The 22,663-nt window shown below is 44.2% G+C and overlaps 1 protein-coding gene, 1 non-coding gene and 1 pseudogene across 2 annotated transcripts; 1 reads left to right on the top strand and 2 right to left on the bottom strand.

The window, feature by feature from the left end:
- Positions 1–51: 51 nt before the first annotated feature.
- Positions 52–11,821, bottom strand: LOC121760940 (annotated as a pseudogene).
- Positions 11,822–15,587: 3,766 nt separating this feature from the next.
- On the bottom strand, positions 15,588–17,453 carry LOC121760859. Its single transcript, XM_042156479.1, has one exon. It carries the CDS (start codon positions 17,451–17,453, stop codon positions 15,588–15,590), a length of 1,866 nt encoding a protein of 621 aa, XP_042012413.1.
- On the top strand, positions 17,335–17,441 carry LOC121757952. Its single transcript, XR_006041280.1, has one exon. It is a non-coding gene; the product is annotated as a small nucleolar RNA R71 (small nucleolar RNA).
- Positions 17,454–22,663: the final 5,210 nt, after the last annotated feature.

Below are 22,663 nucleotides of genomic sequence, written 5' to 3'. Positions count from 1 at the left end.
AGGTAGATAAAATACATGATTTATATGGATTTGGGTGAAAACTTGATGACACTACCAGGGTCCTAAATCACAAGCATTATGATATTCTAGCAATGGAGTTTCCTCAGCACTCCAAAATTCCCCTATCTCTTGATGCCTTTCACTTTCACCATCACCATCGTCGTCGTCATCAGAAGTAAAATCTTCTACTTGGAAGAGATCATCTAATCCATCGTCATACTCATCCACTTGATTATCCACAGTTAGGATGTAATTTTGATGATGATCAGAGCTGTTGCTCATAACCTCGTTCCTCTGCAACCTCTTTCCTTGTAACACGAGTTTCATCATCTCATCCTTTATCGCGATTATGTCATTCTTCTCCAGCAGTCTCCCCTTATCACTGTAGCCCTCCACCAGAAACACCGAGTCTCTCTGCCCCTTCAAGCTTATGTAGAACAGCTCCGGGTGCCTTACCAACATTCCTCTCACCTTGTTCGACAACCCAAACTCCTTCCTAAAATGTGTCAAATGATCCACCAACGTCCTCTTCTCCATAGTTGATGATTTAGCGAATTTTTGATGGGAATAAATGCAAGTAATAAATGAAGATCACAACACTGAAAGTTACGTGGTTCGATTTACTGAGGTAAATCTACGTCCACGGGAAGAATAGAGGGCAAATTTGTATTGTTTGATCTAGCTTACAGATTACAATACTGATTTGCTATATGAGATTCAGGATCTAGAGAACTTAACCCTGGTCTATCTGATCTAAGTTCTATTTATACATTCGAACTAAGATCGTGGTTTGCAGCCCTGGTAGGGGGGTTGATAACTGCTTAATACCACTAAATAGATCGTGGGTGTAATGGAGGTCGTGGAGATCCTGCATGGGTCCACTATCTCCTTGTTCGGTCGAATACTGAGACCGAACTGCTGAACTTTGCCGATCAGCTTTTGCCGATCTGAGAGTTGAGCTCGATTGGTCGGCTTTTACCGAGCTATAGGCTGTGACCGAACTCTTTGGTTGTGCCGAACTGATACTCTTTCTTGGGTTTTGGGCTGATGGGCCGTCACTGCTATTGGGCTCGCAATTATTGTTTAGTTGTTTAGTTCGTATCCCATCACCACCCCCCCCCGAAAAGCGAAGTGAATCACTTCGGCATTTTGGATAAGTGTAAGGGGGAGGCTGACGTCAGGGGACGTGCTCTGCACGTGTCTGCATTAAATGTGACAGCAAATCCGGCCAGAGAATCCAGAAAAAGTGGGATTTGAAACGGTGCGACGAATTTGAAACGCCTCTGCGAATCTGATAAATATTTCCTTTCTTCATCATTGGAACACTTTTGCGATTATTTCTTCTGCATTCTCTCTCTTTTTCGTAAAATTTTCTTCCGCTTCTTCAAGAATTTCTTCAGAGACTTTCGACCATCAAAGAGTAAGAATCATGTCTTCTTCTTCTGAAACTGTTTCTGAATCAGGTAGTGGTAGGAAGGGGGGGTAAGGGATCTTCTGGCCGAAAAAAGTCCGGGGAGAAGACGGTAGAATATTTTCACAGCATTTTGAGTAAGGATACTGTGATATCCTTACACAGAAAATATTTTCTTCCTGGGGGGTTAGTGGTGATTCCCGACGACACTCATAGGGCTAACTCGCCGCCGGAGGGTTATGCCACCGTTTACGAAGCCTGCTTAGAATGCGGGCTTCGTTTCCCTCTTCCCCCCGCCTTTGTAGAGCTTCTTGATTTTTTCCAACTTCCTTTAGGTCAGGTGACTCCAAATTCTTGGAGGCACTTATCGGCCTTTGCTGCCGAGCTGCGTAGACTAGAAAAGGATCTGTCTCTGAGGGCAATCCTTAATTTCTTTCAGTTTAAGAGAAAGGGATCCTGGTTTTACTTGATCCCTTTACAGCCCTTTAGAGCCTTCTGTAAAACCAAATGGCCGATGTGGAAAAATCGCTTCTTTTTTTACAATAGGACAGCGGCTCCGGACTTTTCCTGGAGAGGGCCGAAGTCCGTAATTCCTCATCCTCGGGTAGAACCGTTGGACGAGCTCGAGGGCGGGCTCAATAAGATTCCCATGATTAGGAAACAGTATTTGGAATCTGAGCTCGTCAAGGGTGACTTCGTGTTCGACTCCTCATCTTCGGACGAAGAGACTGAGGGTGAGGATTTCTTTTTTATGCTTTACTGCTTTAGCGGCGAAAACTAACTTTGTTTTCTTGCTTTTTGGCAGTGAACATGCTAAGCAAGCTTGGTCGCAAATCCTCCGAATCAAAGGAGCCGGAGAAACAGAAAACCACCAGCTCGGCGTCTGATGCCGAGAAGAATCCGAAGAGGCAGAAGACCTCTTCGAGTCAGTCTTCGGATCCAAAAAAGCCGGGATCGACCTCGGCAAGGGGGAAGGCGAAGACTCAGAAACCCCCAAAAGCGCCAGAGAGAGACATTGTCCAGGGGGGTTATGGATCAGGAGTGGTTACGGCCACTTCGGAACATATCTCTGAGCCCTTTTTATGGCCAAAGGACTTTGTAGAGGTGAATTTTCTTCTTGATTTTCTGGCTTTGCTTCTTTCCTATATTTTTTTTTTGTGGCCCCTCTGTTGACTTTTTCCTTTTTCCATTTTCAGAGGAACAATATGCTCTGCAAACTCGTCACAGTTGAACTCTCTAAAGCGTCCAGCGATTATGATGAGATGCAGAGGAATTTGAATGCTGCTCGTCACCAGGCCGAACAGGCTCGGGCAGACTTTGAGAGGGCAAGGGCCGCTATGATCTCGGCTCAGGATGAAGCCCAGCGTGCCAAAGACCAGCTCATCATCCAGAGAGAGCGGTCGAAACAGAGGGAGGCGGCTGCCGTGGTTGCTCAGGGGGAGGCTCTCCGTGTTTACACGGAGAAACTCTTTTTGAGCAATCAATTTTCGGCCCTTATCGGTGATCTGCTGAAATTGATGACCGATAATGTTGAGCAGGAACCCGAAGTCGTCTTGCCGCTGTATGGCCGAGAGATTGCAGCGCGTCTCCAGAGTCTGCCGCTCCTTGAGGAGCTTGCGTCTTTATCGGTCCTGCTTTCTGCTGAACGAGTCCGTAATTGTCGTGCTGACCGTGACGAGAACATGGAGGCCATCTTTGCCTCCTTGGGGCCTGTTTCACCCGCTTCAATTTTCAAAGAAGAGGGTGAGCAGGAAAATGAGGCCGGCAAGGAGACCGAGCAGAAGGATCAGCAGACCGGCGACGGGCACGCCGAGCAAGAGGTGCAGCAGATCGGCGATGGGGGCGCCGAGCAGGAGGGAGGGAGGAGGGAGGCCGAGGCTGAGACCGAGGTCGACAAGGAGAAAGAAGCTGAAACCCACAGGGAAGCCGGAGACGAAACTGGCGGAGTATGATTTCGTCTCCCTTCTCTTAGTTTAGTTTCTTTCTTTCTATTTGTAAATGGCCTTGAAGCCCTCCTTGTGTAAATTTTTTCTTGTGAATGAAAAAAATTCTTCTTTCTACACTCGTGTCTTCCTTATAGCTCTTCTTAATCTCTTTTACTCCTATTGTGGTTTACTGCCTGCTCGGTAAACTGAAATGCCGAACTGACATAGCTGCTTCGTATTCTTAACTCTAAGGAGCTGGAGGTACTTCACTGGAAGCGGCTATACTCTTTGGCTTTAAATGAAGCTGAGAAAAAAGCTATAGATGACCAGATGAAGTATGATGAACTCTTGGCTCGTTTAGTGGAGCTGGAGTCCAACAATAAGGACTTAGAGTGCATAAAGAAAGATCTGGAGGCCGAGCTGAATACTGTCATCGCTGAGAGGACTGCATATGAAGATTTCATCTGCGGGCGCGGGGGAATGACTATATCTGAAGTTCAGAATCAAGTTGATGAACTGTGGGAGAAGCTTCATGTACTCCGGAAGAACAATGTGCTGGAGAGCTCGGCTTGCCAACAAGTTGTGAAATCATTGCGGCGCTTGGCCTCTCTGTACGACATCATTCTTTCCCGGCGTCCCTCAATCGAGAGATTCCTTAGCCGTTTCCCGCTAACAGATGCTCACACTCCAACTCAAACCTCTAATCCACTTACTCAAAATTCTACTCCAAATCAGCAACGGACTCAGGAGCAACCGGAAACGTCAAGACAAGAACGCCCTGAAGTTCGTAGAGGAGTTGTGAATATGAGTGGGCAAGATCAGCGAATGCTTCGTGAAGAGACTCTTCGCCGCCGAGGTGCTAGAACTTCCCGGACTCAGGGAAGAGGCGGTAGGTCGATCAGAGCATCTCGTCCACCTACTTATTCTTCAACTGCTCGGAACGCCCGAACTCAGCATCATGAGGATTTTTCGGATAGGTGGCTCAACTTTAGCAATCGTAGACAGTAGAATAGTCCTTTGTAATGGTGTAACGCATTCTCGTAGGGCAGCGGAATTGTATGCCCAACAAGACTTAGTAAATGAAATTTTTCATTTCGCTTCTATCACTGCGTATTTACAGTTCAGCGATTTTTTATTTCATTTATTGTACTCGTCCTCGGTCTTATGAAGTAAACTCTTCTTTGACCGGACTTAGTTAGTGTCCTTATTTGGCGAGTTTTATCGCTTGGATTGGACTTTCCCTAGTTAACCGGAGTGGTTTTCGGCTTATTGCAGTTCGTTTCAGACGAATTGCTTCTTAAGCTGAATTGTGGAGTCTTGTATCTTCCTTAGAAGCTTGGACTCACAATTGTCTTTAATACATGATCTAAAAAAAGGGGATCAGCCTTTAAGGAACAATATACCTCAGTAACATTTATAAGAGACAAAACGCACATAGAGAGACAAATAAAAAGGACGAAAAAGATTTTAATCTTTTAAAAAACGACAAGTATAAAGAACAATAAAAATATGAAAGCACATAACCCTAGGACCGAACTAGACACAAGACTGACCGGACCTTGTCTCTTACAAATAGAACTTCTTGAGGTTGGAAATATGCCATGTTCGGGGTACTTGTTCTCCTGACATGTGAGTTAATTTATAAGACCCTTTTCCCAGGACTTCTGACACCCGATACGGACCTTCCCATGTGGGTTCAAGTTTGCCCAGCTTTTCTGCTCGGCTTACTTCATTGTTTCTCAATACGAGATCTCCCACTTGAAACTGCAGCTTTTTCACCCTTTGGTTATAATACCGGGTTACTTGCTCCTTGTACTTGGCTTCTTTTATGAAGGCCAATTCTCTTCTTTCTTCGGCAAGATCTAGTTCGGCTCTCAGTCCGTCGTCATTCAGTTCTGTTGAGAAATTAAGGGTTCGGGGGCTGGGTATGCCGATCTCAACCGGAATTACGGCTTCAGTGCCGTACACTAGACTGTACGGAGTTTCACCGTTGGAGGTTTTTGGTGTAGTTCGGTAAGACCATAGGACTTGAGGAAGATTTTCTACCCATTGTCCTTTGGCTTGTTCTAACCGAGTTTTTAATCCTTTCACCAAAGTACGGTTTGTTACTTCCGTTTGTCCGTTTGCTTGTGGGTGAGAGACTGAAGTGAACCGCTGTTGAATATTCAACTCTTGGCACCAATTCTTGAATGTTTTGTCAGTAAACTGAGTCCCATTATCTGAAATGAGGATATGGGGTATGCCAAATCGGCAAACTATGTTCTTCCAGACAAAATCTAATGCCTTTGAGCTTGTTATCGTAGCTAATGGTTCAGCCTCCACCCACTTTGTGAAGTAATCCACGGCAACGATCAAGAATTTCATTTGCCGGGGAGCTTGTGGTAGTGGTCCTACTATGTCTATGCCCCATTGCATAAAAGGCCAAGGGCTTTGCATAGCACATAGATCAGTCTGCGGCGTCCTTGGGATATTTGCATGGATTTGGCATTTCGTACATTTCTTAACTAGCTGTACTGCTTCTTGTACCAAAGTTGGCCAATAATATCCCCATCTCAGAACTTTTTTAGCTAATGCTCTAGCTCCGATGTGGCTACCGCAAGATCCTTCATGAACTTCTCTAAGGATGTAATCCGTCTCTTCTGGTCCTACACATCGCAATAACGGTTGAAGGTAGGACTTTCTATATAGGACTCCTTCATGAAGTTCATACCGACGTGCTCGGCATGTGATTTTCCTTGCTTCTCTCTTATCCTCGGGCAGTTGTCCTTGATCTAGATACTTTAATATTGGCGTCATCCAGTTTGGTGAACTGGTTACTGAGTGTACTTCAGCTTCATCAATGCTTCTGTGCGGTAATTCCTCCACATTTGAGCCCGGATATGAGGCCAACTTACTTAAAGTATCTGCTCGGCTATTTCCCGCTCTGGGAATGCGGATTATCCGAAAATAAGAGAAATTTCGGCTAATACTTTGCGCTTTGTCCAAGTATTTTTTCATCCTTTCACCACGGGCTTCACTTGTACCCAGCATGTGATTCACTATGACTTGTGAATCACAATGAATTTTGAGAGATTTGACAAGTAGACGTTGCGCTAACTGAAGTCCGGCAAGAAGGGCTTCGTATTCGGCTTCGTTATTAGTGGTTGGGAATAAGAACCGAAGTGAATAAGTTACTTCGTGTCCGTCGGGAGCGATAAGTAGAATACCAGCTCCACTTCCTGTCTTATTCGAAGCTCCATCTACGAATCCAATCCAACAGTCCGGCGGCTCTACTTCGGGTTTCTGGGGCTGTGTTAGTTCATCATTGGTAGGATTTTTCTGTTCGGCAATAATAGGGATTGCCTGATCGAACTTTGCCTCTACAAGAAAATCTGCCAAGGCTTGTCCCTTGATGGCTTTCCGAGGTAGATATTCTATTGAATGTTCTCCCAACTCTATGGCCCACTTGGCAATTCTGCCTGATGCTTCTGGCTTAGTCAAAACTTGCCGAAGTGGAAGATCGGTTAAGACGCATACTTTGTGAGCATAGAAATATGGCCGCAGTCTCCTTGCTGCATTTACTAATGCCAGAGCAATTTTTTCCAGAGGTTGATACCTTGTTTCGGGACCTCTTAATGCTCGGCTTGTAAAGTAGATAGGACGCTGTTTTAGGCCTTCTTCTCGTACAAGCACCGCGCTAATGGTTTGATCTGATGCTGCTAAATATAAGAATATCACTTCGGCATCTGTTGGAGCAGAGAGAGTAGGAAGTTCGGTTAAATAACTTTTGAGTTCGTCAAAAGCCTTTTTCTGTTCGGCTCCCCACTCAAACTTTGGTGCCTTCTTCAAAACATTGAAGAACGGCATTTGCTTTTCGGCTGCTTGGGAAAGGAATCTATTCAGTGCGGCTAGACATCCAGTTAGCCTTTGCACATCATGTATGGACTTCGGCATTGCCATGTTCTGAACAACTTGAACCTTTAGGGGATTTGCCTTGAGTCCTTCCTTTGAAACCCAACAACCCAGAAATTTTCCCGAATCTACCAAAAAGGTACATTTTTGGGGATTGAGTTTGAGGTTGGCTTTTTTGAGCACGTCGAGAGTGGATTTGAGATTGTTTTCGTACTCCGAAGTGCTTCTGCTTTTAACAACTATGTCGTCAACATATACTTCAACCTCTTTTCCGATCAGGTGCCGAAATAGCTTATCTACCATCCTTTGATATGTGGCTCCGGCATTCTTTAAACCAAATGGCATCTTTTTATAAGCAAAAATACCGAAGTCAGTAATGAAAGCCGTTTTTGAAGCATCATTCTCATCCATTAAAACTTGGTGGTATCCTTTATACAAATCAAGAAAACAGAAAATTTCGAAGCCTATCAGAGCTTCTACTTTTTTATCTATGTTGGGAAGGGGGTAGCAATCTTTAGGACAGTGCTTATTTAGATCCGTAAAATCTATGCACATCCGCCATCCTCCTTCTTTTTTCTTGATCATCACAGGATTGGCCACCCAAGAAGGATATTTTACTTCAAATAATACATCCGCTTTCAGTAATTGGCGGACTTCGTCATGGATGACTTGATTTCTTTCTGCCGCAAAGAGTCTTTGCTTCTGTTTTATAGGCCGGACTGAAGGATCAATATTTAACCGATGTGTAATTACCTCGGGAGACACTCCAGTCATGTCCAACGGAGACCACGCAAAGACATCTTTGTACTCTTTGAGGAGCTGGATGGTCTTTTCCCGGAGTAGAGGTGTTCCCGTGAAACCGATCTTGACCGTTCTGGATGGATCATCTTCGTATAACTGAACTTTCATCGAGTTCGGCTCCGGTGTGACTTCGTTCATTTCGCCTGCCTCTGACTCCGGCTGCTGTGATTGCTATGCTTGATGGTGCCGATCTGATTGTTCGGCACTTTTAAGCGCAATCTGCAAACATTCTTTTGCTCTCTTTTGATCACCTCGGATGACTGCTATCCCTCCTTTAGTGGGGATCTTGATTGTGAGATGATAAGTAGAGCAAATGGCCCGAACTGTGTTGAGCCAGTCTCTTCCCAGTATAATGTTATACGGGGATCGAGCTTTTACCACAAAAAACTCGATCACCGTACTGGAGCTAGTAGGCGCTCTTCCTACCGTAATCGGAAGGCTGATAATACCTTCAGGGCGGGTGTCCTCCTGGGCGAAACTTTTCAGAGGAAGTGGGGCCGGACTGAGCCGAGCTGGATCCACTTCCAGTTTATCAAAACATTCTTTAAAAAGAATGCTAACCGACGCTCCTGTATCCACAAACACTCTGTGGATCAGTTTGTTTGCCACTCCAGCTTGAATGACAATAGCGTCTTGATGAGGAGAAATGGCCGGGACGGGATCTGCATCTGAAAATGTAATTACTTCCTCCTTCTTCAGCCTTTTATGTGTTGGCTCCTCTCGATTGAAGCCTCTGCGCTCTGATTTTAGAGACGATTTAGTCTTCCCGGCTGGGAGAGCGTCAATAGTCTGGATTACTCCATCATATTGCGGCTCGTCATCGTCTTCGGGATCCTGTTGCCTTTTAGGATCCTGAGGAGCGCAATTCGCACTTCTCTGTTTCTTATTCTTTTTCGGCGGCTTGCTTTGGTATTTTTTTAACGTTCCTGCTTTCACAAGAACATCAATATCTGTTGCCAAATTTCGGCACTCCTCGGTATCGTGACCGTGGTCTTGATGGAAGGAGCAATATTTATCCTGACTTCGGCGCGTGGCCGATTTCGTCATCGGCTTTGGTTTTTCGAACATATCAGAATGCAGTTCGAAAATTTCCGTTCTCGACTTGTTCAATGGTACGAACTGAGCGGGTGGTTTCTCAGGATTGAGACGTGGTCCCAATCTGTCTTGTACCGGTGCCCTTTGAATTCTTTCAAAAGGAGTTCGGCGAGGATGTCCCTGATCGCTATGATCGGGCTTCCTCTTGTCTCCTCTGGAAGAGCTGTCTAAAGACCGTTTTCGACGGTCTGCCTCATCAGCACGAGAAAACTGGTCCGCAATGTCCCACATCTCTTGAGCTGTTTGCGGACTGCATTCAACGAGCTTTCTGTAGAGAGCTCCTGGCAGAATTCCATTTTGGAATGCCGAAATGACAAGTAGATCATTGAGATCATCTACTTGTAGGCATTCCTTGTGGAATCTTGTCATGAAGTCGCTAATCTTTTCATCGCGACCTTGACGTATAGAAAGCAGCTGAGCCGAAGTGATTCGGGTTTCAGCTTTCTGGAAGAACCTCCTATGAAAAGCATCCATTAGATCTCTGTAAGATCTAATGCTGCCTTGAGGGAGGCTATCAAACCACCTTCTTGCGTTTCTCGATGAGCAGCTCGGGAAACAGCTTACACATATGAACCTCATTGAGACCTTGGTTCGCCATATTATACTGATAGCGTCCCAAGAAATCATGAGGATCCACTAACCCGTCATAAGTCACTGACGGAGTTCGGTAATTCTGTGGCAACGGAGTTCTGGTGATATCATCCGAAAATGGAGTCTTCAGCGCTCCATACATAGCGAATCCGACATCTCTACGGTATGGTGGAGATGGAGTTCTCCTGTGATTTCGGTAACAAGGAGGAGAAGGAACATATCGGTGGTGAGGATTCTTTCTCCTGGAAGATACGACACTACTGCGGTAGTGACTTTCATGTCTGGAGGGGGAGGGAGAATCCGCCGTTTTCTTCTCCGGCTTCTGGCTCTTTTGCAGGAATGTTAAGAACTCATCCTGCTTCTCAGCCAAGAACAACTTGACAGCCTCATTCAAATCGAGCTGCTGGGGAGGCTCGGTGCGATGACTTTTTGAGTGGTTTGTTCTTTCACCGTGAGAACTGGAGGCAGATTTCTCCAGAGGCTGTTTTCCAGACCTACGGGCTGGACTAGCTTCCTCACGTTCATCACGGACGGAAGTATGGGTATTATGTGATCTGGTACGCATTTTTTGGTGGAAGAGGATCAAAAACTCGCTTTTATCACAGTTTTGGTTTTCTGTTTTCCCACAGACGGCGCCAGTGATGATTTAGCGAATTTTTGATGGGAATAAATGCAAGTAATAAATGAAGATCACAACACTGAAAGTTACGTGGTTCGATTTACTGAGGTAAATCTACGTCCACGGGAAGAATAGAGGGCAAATTTGTATTGCTTGATCTAGCTTACAGATTACAATACTGATTTGCTATATGAGATTCAGGATCTAGAGAACTTAACCCTGGTCTATCTGATCTAAGTTCTATTTATACATTCGAACTAAGATCGTGGTTTGCAGCCCTGGTAGGGGGGTTGATAACTGCTTAATACCACTAAATAGATCGTGGGTGTAATGGAGGTCGTGGAGATCCTGCATGGGTCCACTATCTCCTTGTTCGGTCGAATACTGAGACCGAACTGCTGAACTTTGCCGATCAGCTTTTGCCGATCTGAGAGTTGAGCTCGATTGGTCGGCTTTTACCGAGCTATAGGCTGTGACCGAACTCTTTGGTTGTGCCGAACTGATACTCTTTCTTGGGTTTTGGGCTGATGGGCCGTCACTGCTATTGGGCTCGCAATTATTGTTTAGTTGTTTAGTTCGTATCCCATCAATAGTCATCCCTAAAACCTTCCTCACCACAGCACAAGCTCTCTTCTCCGCCCTCATTGATTCTCTCGCCAATTCTTCCGGATTGCTAGTGTATGGGCACACATCTGAGAGCTCCTTAAACTTTATCAAATATATCAGACCACGAGACTTGCTGTCCTCCTCCCGCCATGGCAACGCTTCGGCCAAACTGGAGTCCCACGAAACAAGCTCAAGAGCGCGACCGTAAGAAGTGTCCACGACTCTAAACCTATCCGGATGGTCATTGCAGAGACGGGAGCGGAAGTTGACTGGAAGGCCTAGGTCGGGAGACAGATGCACGAGCTTGTGTAACAAAAGGCGGTGATATGGGGAGGCGAGCATTAACAGCTTTTGGAGTTTAGCTGACAAAGAAATAGCCATAGATTTCTTGAGATCCGACTTCTTCTTGGCAAGGGCTGAAGCTGGCGGGGTGAGGCGTACACAGGGCTGAGAGAGAGGGCCAGCAGCATGGAGCGGAGTGGGAGGATTAGGAATGTAGAAGAGCTCGAACACAGTGGGATAACGACGAATCATTGGTAGGATGGAGCGGGGTTTGGGCAAAGACAAGTAGCCTCGGCCTTTTTAGAGAACTTGAATAGGCATGAAGTGCTCGGGTTTAGAAAGGAGAAGAGTCTTGAGCTTTTGAACGAATCACATCTTTTTCTGCTTCACCACATGCTTGTCTAGCCTCGGATCACGGATTATTTTGTGGGGAGATGCCGAGCATGAGGTCGAAACAACGGGTTTTATGATGCATCGTCTCCTCGTGCTCCAACTAAGTCCAAGCTTAGGGACGAAATGGGATCCAAGTGAAGCGGAAGCGGTAGGTGAATCGAGGTGCCACGGAGGAGAGACGGATGGAGCAAATGCTAGAGCTGCCATTTTCTTGATCAGTTGAGCATTTAATCAAACACCTGGGGTGCACTCAGCAAGTTATAAACTACAACGGAACCAGGAGCGGAGAAGTCTATTGGAATCCTTTTGGGGAGACCTTTCCTATCCACCGCTAACACAGTCATTGACGTCCGCCATGGGACAATTAATCTGGAGTTTAAAGAAGAGCGACTTACAGTCGGCATTAATGCAGCTGCAAGAGAGCCACAGGACATAGAGAGTATACAAACAGTAAACGCTATCAGCCCTCGAAAAAAGGAGTATCCAAAAAGGGAATCCCTCAAAGAGCCACCATCTGGTTCCGCTGAAGGCGAACAGCTGAAGAGAGAGGCAGCAGAATGGTATGATACGACAATGGCTGAAGCAATGGATGACCAAGCCAATGGAAGGGCAATTATGGAGTTTTGCCAGCCGTCACAACCAGCTGAGGCAAGACAGATTACTCAGCCAAGAAGGGTCGAGAAACCACCTGACCAAGCCGCTCCATTTAAAGAAATGCTGAAGAAGGATCCCTCGTTTACAAGGCAACTATTTTCCGTATCAGCATCACCGATGGCATTCAAGGACCTGTCCAGTCAGACAGATCACAAGACAGTCAAACCACGATTGCAGGGAAATGAATAATTACTCTTCCAACATCAACCCCAGCTGATGCCCAAGAAGCAAAATTCAAACTGGCCGGAACATGGGACAGTCATGGCAAGACACACACATGTGGCAAAATTTCCGTACCTTATTAACCAGTGGAAGATCAGAATCTTGTTAAGGCACGCTAAGGGCCGTGGAGGACGTATCAATGATTTCACCGGGGGAATGATGTGATATTTTAGAGTTCTTAATCAAAGCATAAAGATTATCAAGTTTAATTATTTTAACTCTAATAATACTACACTACTGCAAGAATACAGTATCGTAGTAGTATTTCAAGTGTCGATCCACAGGGAGGCGAGATTGCTTACGCTTAATAAGACTACACAAAGCATAAAAAATATTTTGTTTTGATTTTGAGATGGTTAACTAACTTAAGCTACTGAAATGAGATTTTTGACACGAGAAAGACAGGTCACTCCAAGTTGCTCACTAAGCTTGCGTTGTTTTACACCATTTACAACGAAACATACGACGGGATTATAATTATCAACCTAATCGCGTGCACTGAACATGTCTACGACGTATAGTTCACAGTCAGCTGAACACTTGTTCCATGAACCAACTTTCAACGACATTTAATTCCTGCGGATGCGCGGGAATAAATGTCGTCTACTATAATCACTTACCTAATCCACTATCAATTTATCCCCTGAACAGTTCTAAATCGAAAGCATACCAACAAACGATCAATCCTAAGCTATGTTAAAGAGACAATAGTTAAGATTTAACAACACTACATCATTAGCCAAAAACGTAGCATTTTAATTATCAAACACATTGTTGGTATCAAACATACGATTCAAGGTGTTAAAACAAATACACAAGCCTAGATTACAACTCGGAGCAACAAAGAGAGCCTAGCCTATACACATGGTAGAATGTAGAAATAAAACCATAGGTGTGATGCTCTCGTCGAGTGGAGTCGGGATTCGGGAATGGATGGTCGGAATAATGGCCGGAATGCCTTCCTTCTCTTCTTCCTCTCCTCCTTTCTTTCTATTTTTCTCTCTATCTGTCGTCCCGTTCCCCCCTTCCAATTCATTTTCCCAGCCTTTTTAATCCATCAACCGCTGGGTCAACTGCAAAATCGCAGTTACGCGACTAAAACGCCCGACCGGGCGAATTCAAAGGAGGTAATCGCCCGACCGGGCGAAAGGCTACTGCATGGCCTCGCGGGAAACGCCCGACCGGGCGTTTAGTTGAAATCAGAACGCCCGACCGGGCGAACTTTCTGGACTCCGCATGCACAATATGGAAACGCCCGACCGGGCGTTTAGCGACATCAAAACGCCCGACCGGGCGAACTCTCTGGAATCTCAGCTATGCATTTCCGACGAACTTCCAGCTTCTAACACCCGAAACTACACTCAAAGCACGACTTGGTGAGTTATAATTAACATGAAATCCGGGGTAAAGAATAGGAAATAAGCTTCGCATCAAATACCCCCAAACTTAAGCTCTTGCTCGCCCCGAGCAAGGTACATTTTTTTTTAGCACAAAAACTCAACGCAAGTCTACCCCGCAGAGAAATTTTCATCACAAAGAATCATGTAGGGACGTGAGTGACAAAATCTAAACCCCCAACATTTCCAATCGAGATTTCCCACTCTCAAGAACAATCACTCATCCCCCTAGAACGTCAAGTTAAGGTGCACTTCAAAATAAGTCCAAGCATGCGATCAAACAACTCAAACCATCATCATTGACTCATTAAGCAATACTAACCACATAGACTCACAGATTTCAAATCGAACCTCTTTAACTCTACCAAGTTCTTTACACAACATCCACAAGCATCAACGATAAGGTCCAAGGTCTTATTTCAAGGTTGTAATGGGGCTAGGGACGAGGTAGGATAAGTATGGATAGTGAGCTCAAAGGCTACACATTTGAGTGCCAAAATCTTCCCTCCTACAACTTCCTTCCAAAGATTAACCAACGAAAAATTACAACCAAACCCACACTCCCCCAAACTTGAGATCTATTCCAGACGAGATTACACAAACAAACAAAGAAGCTCTATCTTTATTTCATCAACTTATTTCTTTTTTTTTTTTTTTTTGTTTTTGTAAAGACCTCGACTTTTGTGAATTTGGAGGTCGTCTTTTTCTTTTTCTTGTTTTTTTTTTTTTTTCTTAGAACTTCATTCTTTTCACCTTCTATCAAGTCTAGAAATGTCTACTCTTTACAATTCACCACCCACACTCAAACTCAAACCACAAAGCTCAACTTGTATTTAGCACCCAAATAGTAGCAAGGTCTATCGATGAGGCTAAAATTAGGCTTATTTCAGTGGCTAAGTGTTTGGCTAAGTGTTTACACAAAGAATAAGAAATTAAGCTCAAGGTGGCTTCTAGGGGATCATTTGATGGACTAGGCATGTGATCATTTGGCCATGGAGTTCATCCTAGTGCCTTATCCTCCCATATCGTTAACACAAACGAACGCAAGCACTTCACTCGATAAAGCAAATCAATCCAACATAATTTCCACAAGTCATGCGATTTTCACACTCTCCTCAACTTAAGAAATCGGATGTAATCACAACATGCTCTTTCAAATAAATTCATGCACCCATTCCATTCATCCTAAGCTTCAAAGATCAAGTAAGATCAAGTAAGATTTCCTAACCAGAAAGCCGAAGATAAAGCATGCACCCGTCAACTACATAGATTCAAAACATCTTTATCACGCAAAACACCCAAAAAACATACATCACAAATCATTCATAACCCCCCCAAACTTGAATGCATCATTGTCCTCAATGCATGCAAAGAAGACAAATAAAGTAAAGGGAAAGGAAACTCCCCCACACTTGGCATGACGTCCATAGTGCATTCGGGTGGGAGGGTGGGTGTAAAAATCCTTTGCAGGTGTGCTTCCTCCTAAGCTCCAATCCTAACTCCCAGTTGCTCCTACAAAAAGAACAAAAACTACAAAAAGAAACACTCAATTCAAAATAAATGTTAGAGGAAAGAATTGAGCAAACAAAACCTCCAACATATGAAATCAAAAATAAAAACAAAAAAAAAACTTGGGTTGCCTCCCAATCAGCGCCTTTGTTTATAGTCGTTGGCTCGACCTTCTTCATCCTTGTCTACCTCTATCCAGGCTCCAATAGGCGCTTCCCCGCCTTCTCTTGCTTGATCACCACATTCTCTCCATCTACTCGAAACATGACCGTATTTGTCTTGGTCTCTATCACAACATCACCGGTTGCTAAAAATGGCCTACCAAATAGGATAGGCATATCCTTGTCCTCTTCCATCTCTAGGACAATGAAGTCAACCGGGAGTACAAATCTATCAACCTTCACCAAGACATCCTCGATGATACCTTTTGGTTTCACAATTGAATGATCCGCCAATTGTAGGTCAATGTCGATTGGTTCAATCCTCGCTTCTAGACCGATTGACCGTGCGGTTTTCAGAGCCATCAATGATATTCCCGAGCCTTGATCAAGTAGGCACTTTGGGAACTCCTTATCTCCCATCTCACATGGGATCACACAGCTTCCAGGGTCTCTTCTCTTTGCCGGCATCTTTCCCTTCACAAATTGTGAGCAAAATGCGCTCAATATCACCACACCATCGTCTTGTATCTTCTCCTTTTTCGCAATAAGATCCTTAAAAAACTTGGAGAATTTAGGAAAGTGTAGGAACAAATCCACCAGGGACACATCTACATTAACTTTCCTGATAATGTTCATCATCCAATCGAGTCCTTTCTCTTGAATTATTTTCCTACCCTTCTTCTTATTCTCGACTGGGAAAGGTGGTGGCGGGATAAAATCTGGAAAATTAAATGGACACTTCGGGTCCATTGCCGGACTTAGTGGATTCTTCTTGTGGATATCACTCATGGTTGACTCTTCTTTTTCTTGTTGACATTCCCTAGCTTCGGTAGTAGCCCACTCAATCCCCTCGTCCGCCCCTGCGTGCGAGGTTTGTGAGCCAAACAACTTGTCCGCCCCTGCGTGCAAGATGTTCGAGCCATTTTGTGCATCTAGCATGATTGGAGACTCAAGATCCTTCCCACTTCTTAACTTAACTGCCTTGCACTGTTCAAAACCTTTAGGATTGGGCACCGTATCACTCGGGATAGCATTAGGAATTCTTGTGTGAGATGCTGTAGCAATCTGCCCAATTTGAGTCTCGAGATTCCTCAATGTAGCCTCCATCTGACCAAACTTCTCTACCGTCCTTTCTTTGAAGCTCTCATTCTCCTTTTGACTCTTGGTCATGAAGGAGAGTATCTGTCCCAATTGATCTTCTACCGATGGCTTCTTCTCATAACCCGGGGGTTGAGTGTTTGTCCTCCATTGGTTCCCCGAGTTGTTGCTAGGACCACTTTGATTCCAGTTCGATTGCTGAGGCCTCCAATTCTGCTGATTGCTGTATTGGTTGCCTTGGTTAAACCCTTGGCCATTGTTGCCAATGTAGTTCACATCCTCGATTGGTGGTCCTTGAAGACTAGAACATTGATCAGTATGATGCCCTCCTTGACACAATCCACATCTCATCACTGCCACTGCTTTGGGTTGAGGAGTCAGTTGCAGCGATTTCACTGCCTTTGTCATCGACGACATCTGGGTGCTTATATCTGCCAATTGAGCTTCAATTGCAGATACTCTCTCTGCATCCTTTGTAGCACCGAATGTGTCTCCTCCTTTCTCCGCTGCTCTCCTTGGGTTGTGCCAGTTCCGTTGATTGTTAGCCAACCTTTGGAATAAGGCTCTCACCTCCTCATGCGTTAAGTCATCCAGGTTTCCATTAGAGCCTGCAGTAACTAGTCCCGTGCCTTCATTGTTGAGTCCCTTGTAGAATTTCAAAAGGTCATGCCCCGGGGCTAGACCATGGCTCGGGCATTTCCTTATCAAGTCTGTGAATCTCTTCCAAGCTTCTGCAAAGGACTCATCATACTTTTGTTGGAAAGAAGTGATCTCTTCTCTCAATTTCTCGATCTTCATCGGGGAATTATATTCTAAGAGGAACAACGTCTTCAACTCTTGGAATGTTTCAATGCTGTAGCCCGGTATAGAGTCATACCAAGCTCTTGCTTTCTCCCTCAGAGAGAATGGGAATAAGACCCTCTTGATCAGATTGTGTTCCACATTCGGGGGTCTGTGAGAGTTCGTCAACTCGTAGAAGGCATTGAGGTGGCTCATCGGGTCTTCATCATCCCGTCCATGGAAAAGATTCCCCCCATTCACCAAACTAATGTAGTGAGGTGGAATGTTGATGTTGTTGTTCGCATAAGCAAACTCTCCGGGGTACTCAATTCCCGATCTAAGAGTGTCGCCAAACCTCACAACGGGTGGTGGGACAGCGTTGTTGTTATTATTGTCGGCCATCGACTCAGCTTCCAGATCACTGTCACTATTCTCAAACAATGGGTTATCTCTGATTGGACTCGGCGAATCCTGTTGAATTTCAAACCCGGCTGAACTTCCTGACCCTTTCCTTCTTTGATAACAGAGTAATCCGAAAGGCGGTGTACCCTGAGATCTCGTGTGCATTCACGACTTTCTTTTTTTTTTTTTTTTTTTTTTATCTACACAACAGAAAATACACCAAGCACAAGCACAATATATTTCCTAATTACCGAAAGCGAGACCTCTCGACAACTTCGGGGTAAGTACTATAAAAAGTGTGTGCTTAAGTGAAAAACTAAACTACCTAAAAACTAAACTAAGAGTTAGCTAAAAATTACCTAAAAAAAACACTCCTTCGTCTTCAAGTCCGGACGTGGTAGATGGCTATCACACCGTAGAACACGAACAAAGTACCTATAAAACTCAAAAAGAAAAATCAAACAAAACGAAATAAAAACTAAAACACTTAAGCATAAACAAGCTATTGCCTCCCCGGCAACGGCGCCAAAACTTGATGTGATATTTTAGAGTTCTTAATCAAAGCATAAAGATTATCAAGTTTAATTATTTTAACTCTAATAATACTACACTACTGCAAGAATACAGTATCGTAGTAGTATTTCAAGTGTCGATCCACAGGGAGGCGAGATTGCTTACGCTTAATAAGACTACACAAAGCATAAAAAATATTTTGTTTTGATTTTGAGATGGTTAACTAACTTAAGCTACTGAAATGAGATTTTTGACACGAGAAAGACAGGTCACTCCAAGTTGCTCACTAAGCTTGCGTTGTTTTACACCATTTACAACGAAACATACGACGGGATTATAATTATCAACCTAATCGCGTGCACTGAACATGTCTACGACGTATAGTTCACAGTCAGCTGAACACTTGTTCCATGAACCAACTTTCAACGACATTTAATTCCTGCGGATGCGCGGGAATAAATGTCGTCTACTATAATCACTTACCTAATCCACTATCAATTTATCCCCTGAACAGTTCTAAATCGAAAGCATACCAACAAACGATCAATCCTAAGCTATGTTAAAGAGACAATAGTTAAGATTTAACAACACTACATCATTAGCCAAAAACGTAGCATTTTAATTATCAAACACATTGTTGGTATCAAACATACGATTCAAGGTGTTAAAACAAATACACAAGCCTAGATTACAACTCGGAGCAACAAAGAGAGCCTAGCCTATACACATGGTAGAATGTAGAAATAAAACCATAGGTGTGATGCTCTCGTCGAGTGGAGTCGGGATTCGGGAATGGATGGTCGGAATAATGGCCGGAATGCCTTCCTTCTCTTCTTCCTCTCCTCCTTTCTTTCTATTTTTCTCTCTATCTGTCGTCCCGTTCCCCCCTTCCAATTCATTTTCCCAGCCTTTTTAATCCATCAACCGCTGGGTCAACTGCAAAATCGCAGTTACGCGACTAAAACGCCCGACCGGGCGAATTCAAAGGAGGTAATCGCCCGACCGGGCGAAAGGCTACTGCATGGCCTCGCGGGAAACGCCCGACCGGGCGTTTAGTTGAAATCAGAACGCCCGACCGGGCGAACTTTCTGGACTCCGCATGCACAATATGGAAACGCCCGACCGGGCGTTTAGCGACATCAAAACGCCCGACCGGGCGAACTCTCTGGAATCTCAGCTATGCATTTCCGACGAACTTCCAGCTTCTAACACCCGAAACTACACTCAAAGCACGACTTGGTGAGTTATAATTAACATGAAATCCGGGGTAAAGAATAGGAAATAAGCTTCGCATCAGGGAACGCAGATCCTGACAAAGCTTCCCCAGGACGACATGGAGTTTAAACTTTCTGATGACTGCAAAGCCACGTTCCCATTCCTGAAGGAACAATTGATGCGTTATTCTATAATTCGTGGTCCTGACTGGAATCACTCCCTTGAGGTGATGTATGAGACTAGTAACTGTGCTGTGGGAGCAACACTAAGTCGGAAAATCCAAGGGAAAAGTTATGTTTTCCTCTACGCATCAAAAGAATTGGGTCAGGCGCAAAGGAACTATGATGTAACAGAAAAAGAAATGTTATCGATAGTCTTTGCATTTGTGGCGTTCAGGAAGCACCTACTCGGTTCCAAGGTGACGGTGTATACAAACTAGGCGGCCATCAAATACCTATCATCGAAGAAGGGATCAAACCCGCATTTGATCAGATGGTTACTCCTTCTACAAGAGTTTGAATGGGAAGCAGTTGACAGAAAAAAATGTGAAAACATAAAGATCCATCAGGAAAGGAGGATTGATCAAGGTAAACAGAGAAACTGGGAGCAACGTAAACCTAAAAGGGCAAAGTTCGCAGGAAGGACCAACGGTTTGGAGCAAAGCGAGCTACCCGGAAGGAACGAAAGGAAAGCGTTTGTAGTGGACGACATTTCACTACCAATGCCTAGCTTGTACCAGTAAACATGTATAAGGAGTGATCGGGTATTCATGGATGGTCTGCTTGATCAAGCAATAATTTCTAAATCTCTAAATCTGATCAAGTAACATTCCAACGAAACCCGGTCAAATCCTTGTAAATAGTTTTTTTATTAAGTGTGTTTAGTTTTATTTTCGTTAATCAAAAGTCAGAAGTGGAGGAAAGGAACTGATCAAGTGGAATAATGTGAGCTGTCATCGAGATTTAATGATTCACGTGATCAGTGCAATTTAAATTTAATTAGTGGAACAGTGATTGAGTTGATAAGAGCAGGTGATGATGAGACATGTGCAGTAAGTAGAGAGGTGTCAGGCGGCGCCGACTGTTGAAATGAAAGGACGTTCTTGAGAGAGGAAGGAAGCGTATCGGGGAAGCTTTGCCATCTGGCATTCTAAAAAGGCGCACCGGTACACGAAAGGTCGCAGAGATATCAATAAGCGGGGATCTCAACAGTCGGAATTTGAGTATAAAAGAGGGTTTTCCGGATCTCACTTTCCATCAAATATCTTTAGAACCTTTGTGCTATCTTCATTCGGAAAGAAATGCAGGGCAATCAACTCGAGACCTTCAATACTTCCTCGTTTTCTTCAGGAGCCGGTCTCGACAGTAATAATCAGAGATCCTTTTCACCACCGAGTCCACCAACCACTAGAACCCCATTATCGCTTCCTAGATTCATCGGCCCACTCCAATATGTGGACCCGGCTGACATAAGGCGTGCGGACTCCATACTCAGAAGTTTTCCCGTGGAGATTCACACCGCCCTAAAGGCTCGCCCAAGGATTTCTCGGTCTAAGGACCCTGTTCCGCCACCACCAACAGAGGGGCTGCCTCGTCCCAGTGATCTCCCTTTACGACGAAAGGAGGCAGAAATTAACCTTTCATCGACCACATAAGAAGACTTTATCCCGAGAAGAACGCGCCACCAGGCAATTAACCAGCTGCTTCTTGAAGCTGAGGGTTCAAGACAGCAAGTGGATGAGGAGAAATTCAAGAGACCGGAGCAGTCATTGAAGCAAGCAAGACTGTGGAGAGCAACCAGGTGAGAGCAGAGAAAGGGAGCAAGAGGAAGGGGGAAGAAAGTATCTTTCCTCCCCCTAATATGGGCCACCATACCAATTAAGGTATGGGGCTTACTAAAGCTGCCAGGAGGTCTTTTGCCTCCCCTCCCCGAAGGAGAAAAAGAATAAAAATAACAAGGAGGAGGAGCTCCGATAAGCACGAAGCCGTAGAGGCAATAAGGAAGGCCTGTGTAATGGAGGCAATACGGAAGGAGCGCAACATTCCCCTGATTCAGCTATCTAGAAGGCAGTACTATCACCCTTAACCTTGTTTCTTTGTGTAAATTGTGTACTCCAATCTCACACTTAGTCCTGTGTCTGGACTAAGTGTGAGAAGTTTATGGAAGTTGTTTTCTGTTTTACCTATATCTGTTTTATTTCTATGTGGTTATTAACATGTTTTGATTGCTGGCACTATCTCACACTTAGCCTAGTGTCCGGTCTAAGTGTAAGAAGTTTCCTTTGATTGTTGTTATGCCGTTGCCTGTGCCTAACCCTTCTTTCCACTGCATCCAGCCCCTCGAGGACGAGTTCATATGCAGTGGGGAGGGGGGACGGGTTAGTTACAGTAGAATGATACATGCTAAAAAATTTTCGAAAAAAAATTCCAGATAGTAATAAAATAGGCAATATGCATGAAATTGGATAAATGGAAGACTTGATTACTTCTTGGGAGAGTTAGAAAAAGGATTCAGTATGCTCACATGTAAAACTTGATTGCAAAAGCTTGATCAATTTGAATGACGCAAGTATGATAGAAACGCTCAATTTTTAAACCAACTGTGAAGCCTCTCTATATGTGAGTTATAAGCCAAAAGTAGAACACTTTCTACTATTTTTACTAAAGAAAAATTATGAGAGACTGATTTTTAATATTGAGATGAAAATTGCACAAGTAGTAATGACTAAAGGCATTAGAACTTAACTATTTGAGCCGTGTTCTTCCTTCGTTCCACAAACCCACCTCATTAGTCAAGGCACCCCCTAGTTAGCCAATTCGAGCTTATACACTCTTTCCCTTTCTTTGAAGCCTTAAAACCAAATTCAAAGTTTCATATCACATGAGGAAAGAGGGTCAAAGATATGGAGTTTGTCAAGGGTAACGAAAGGGGATAGCAAGAAAAAGGAGGGGCAGCCAGGTTGATCAAGATAGACAATCGGGTTGATCATTGATCATATAAAAAGAAAATGATGAAAAGGTTTTTTTAAAAAAAAAAAAATAAGGGCAGAAAATAGTTGTAACCTGACCCAGAAATCAAAAGCAAAAATAATATATGGC

This window comes from Salvia splendens, chromosome 1 (genome assembly GCF_004379255.2).
Source record: "Salvia splendens isolate huo1 chromosome 1, SspV2, whole genome shotgun sequence".
NCBI classification, from domain to species: domain Eukaryota; kingdom Viridiplantae; phylum Streptophyta; class Magnoliopsida; order Lamiales; family Lamiaceae; genus Salvia; species Salvia splendens.
Note: the sequence above shows the minus strand (reverse complement) of the source record. Positions and strands in the feature narration are given on the sequence as shown.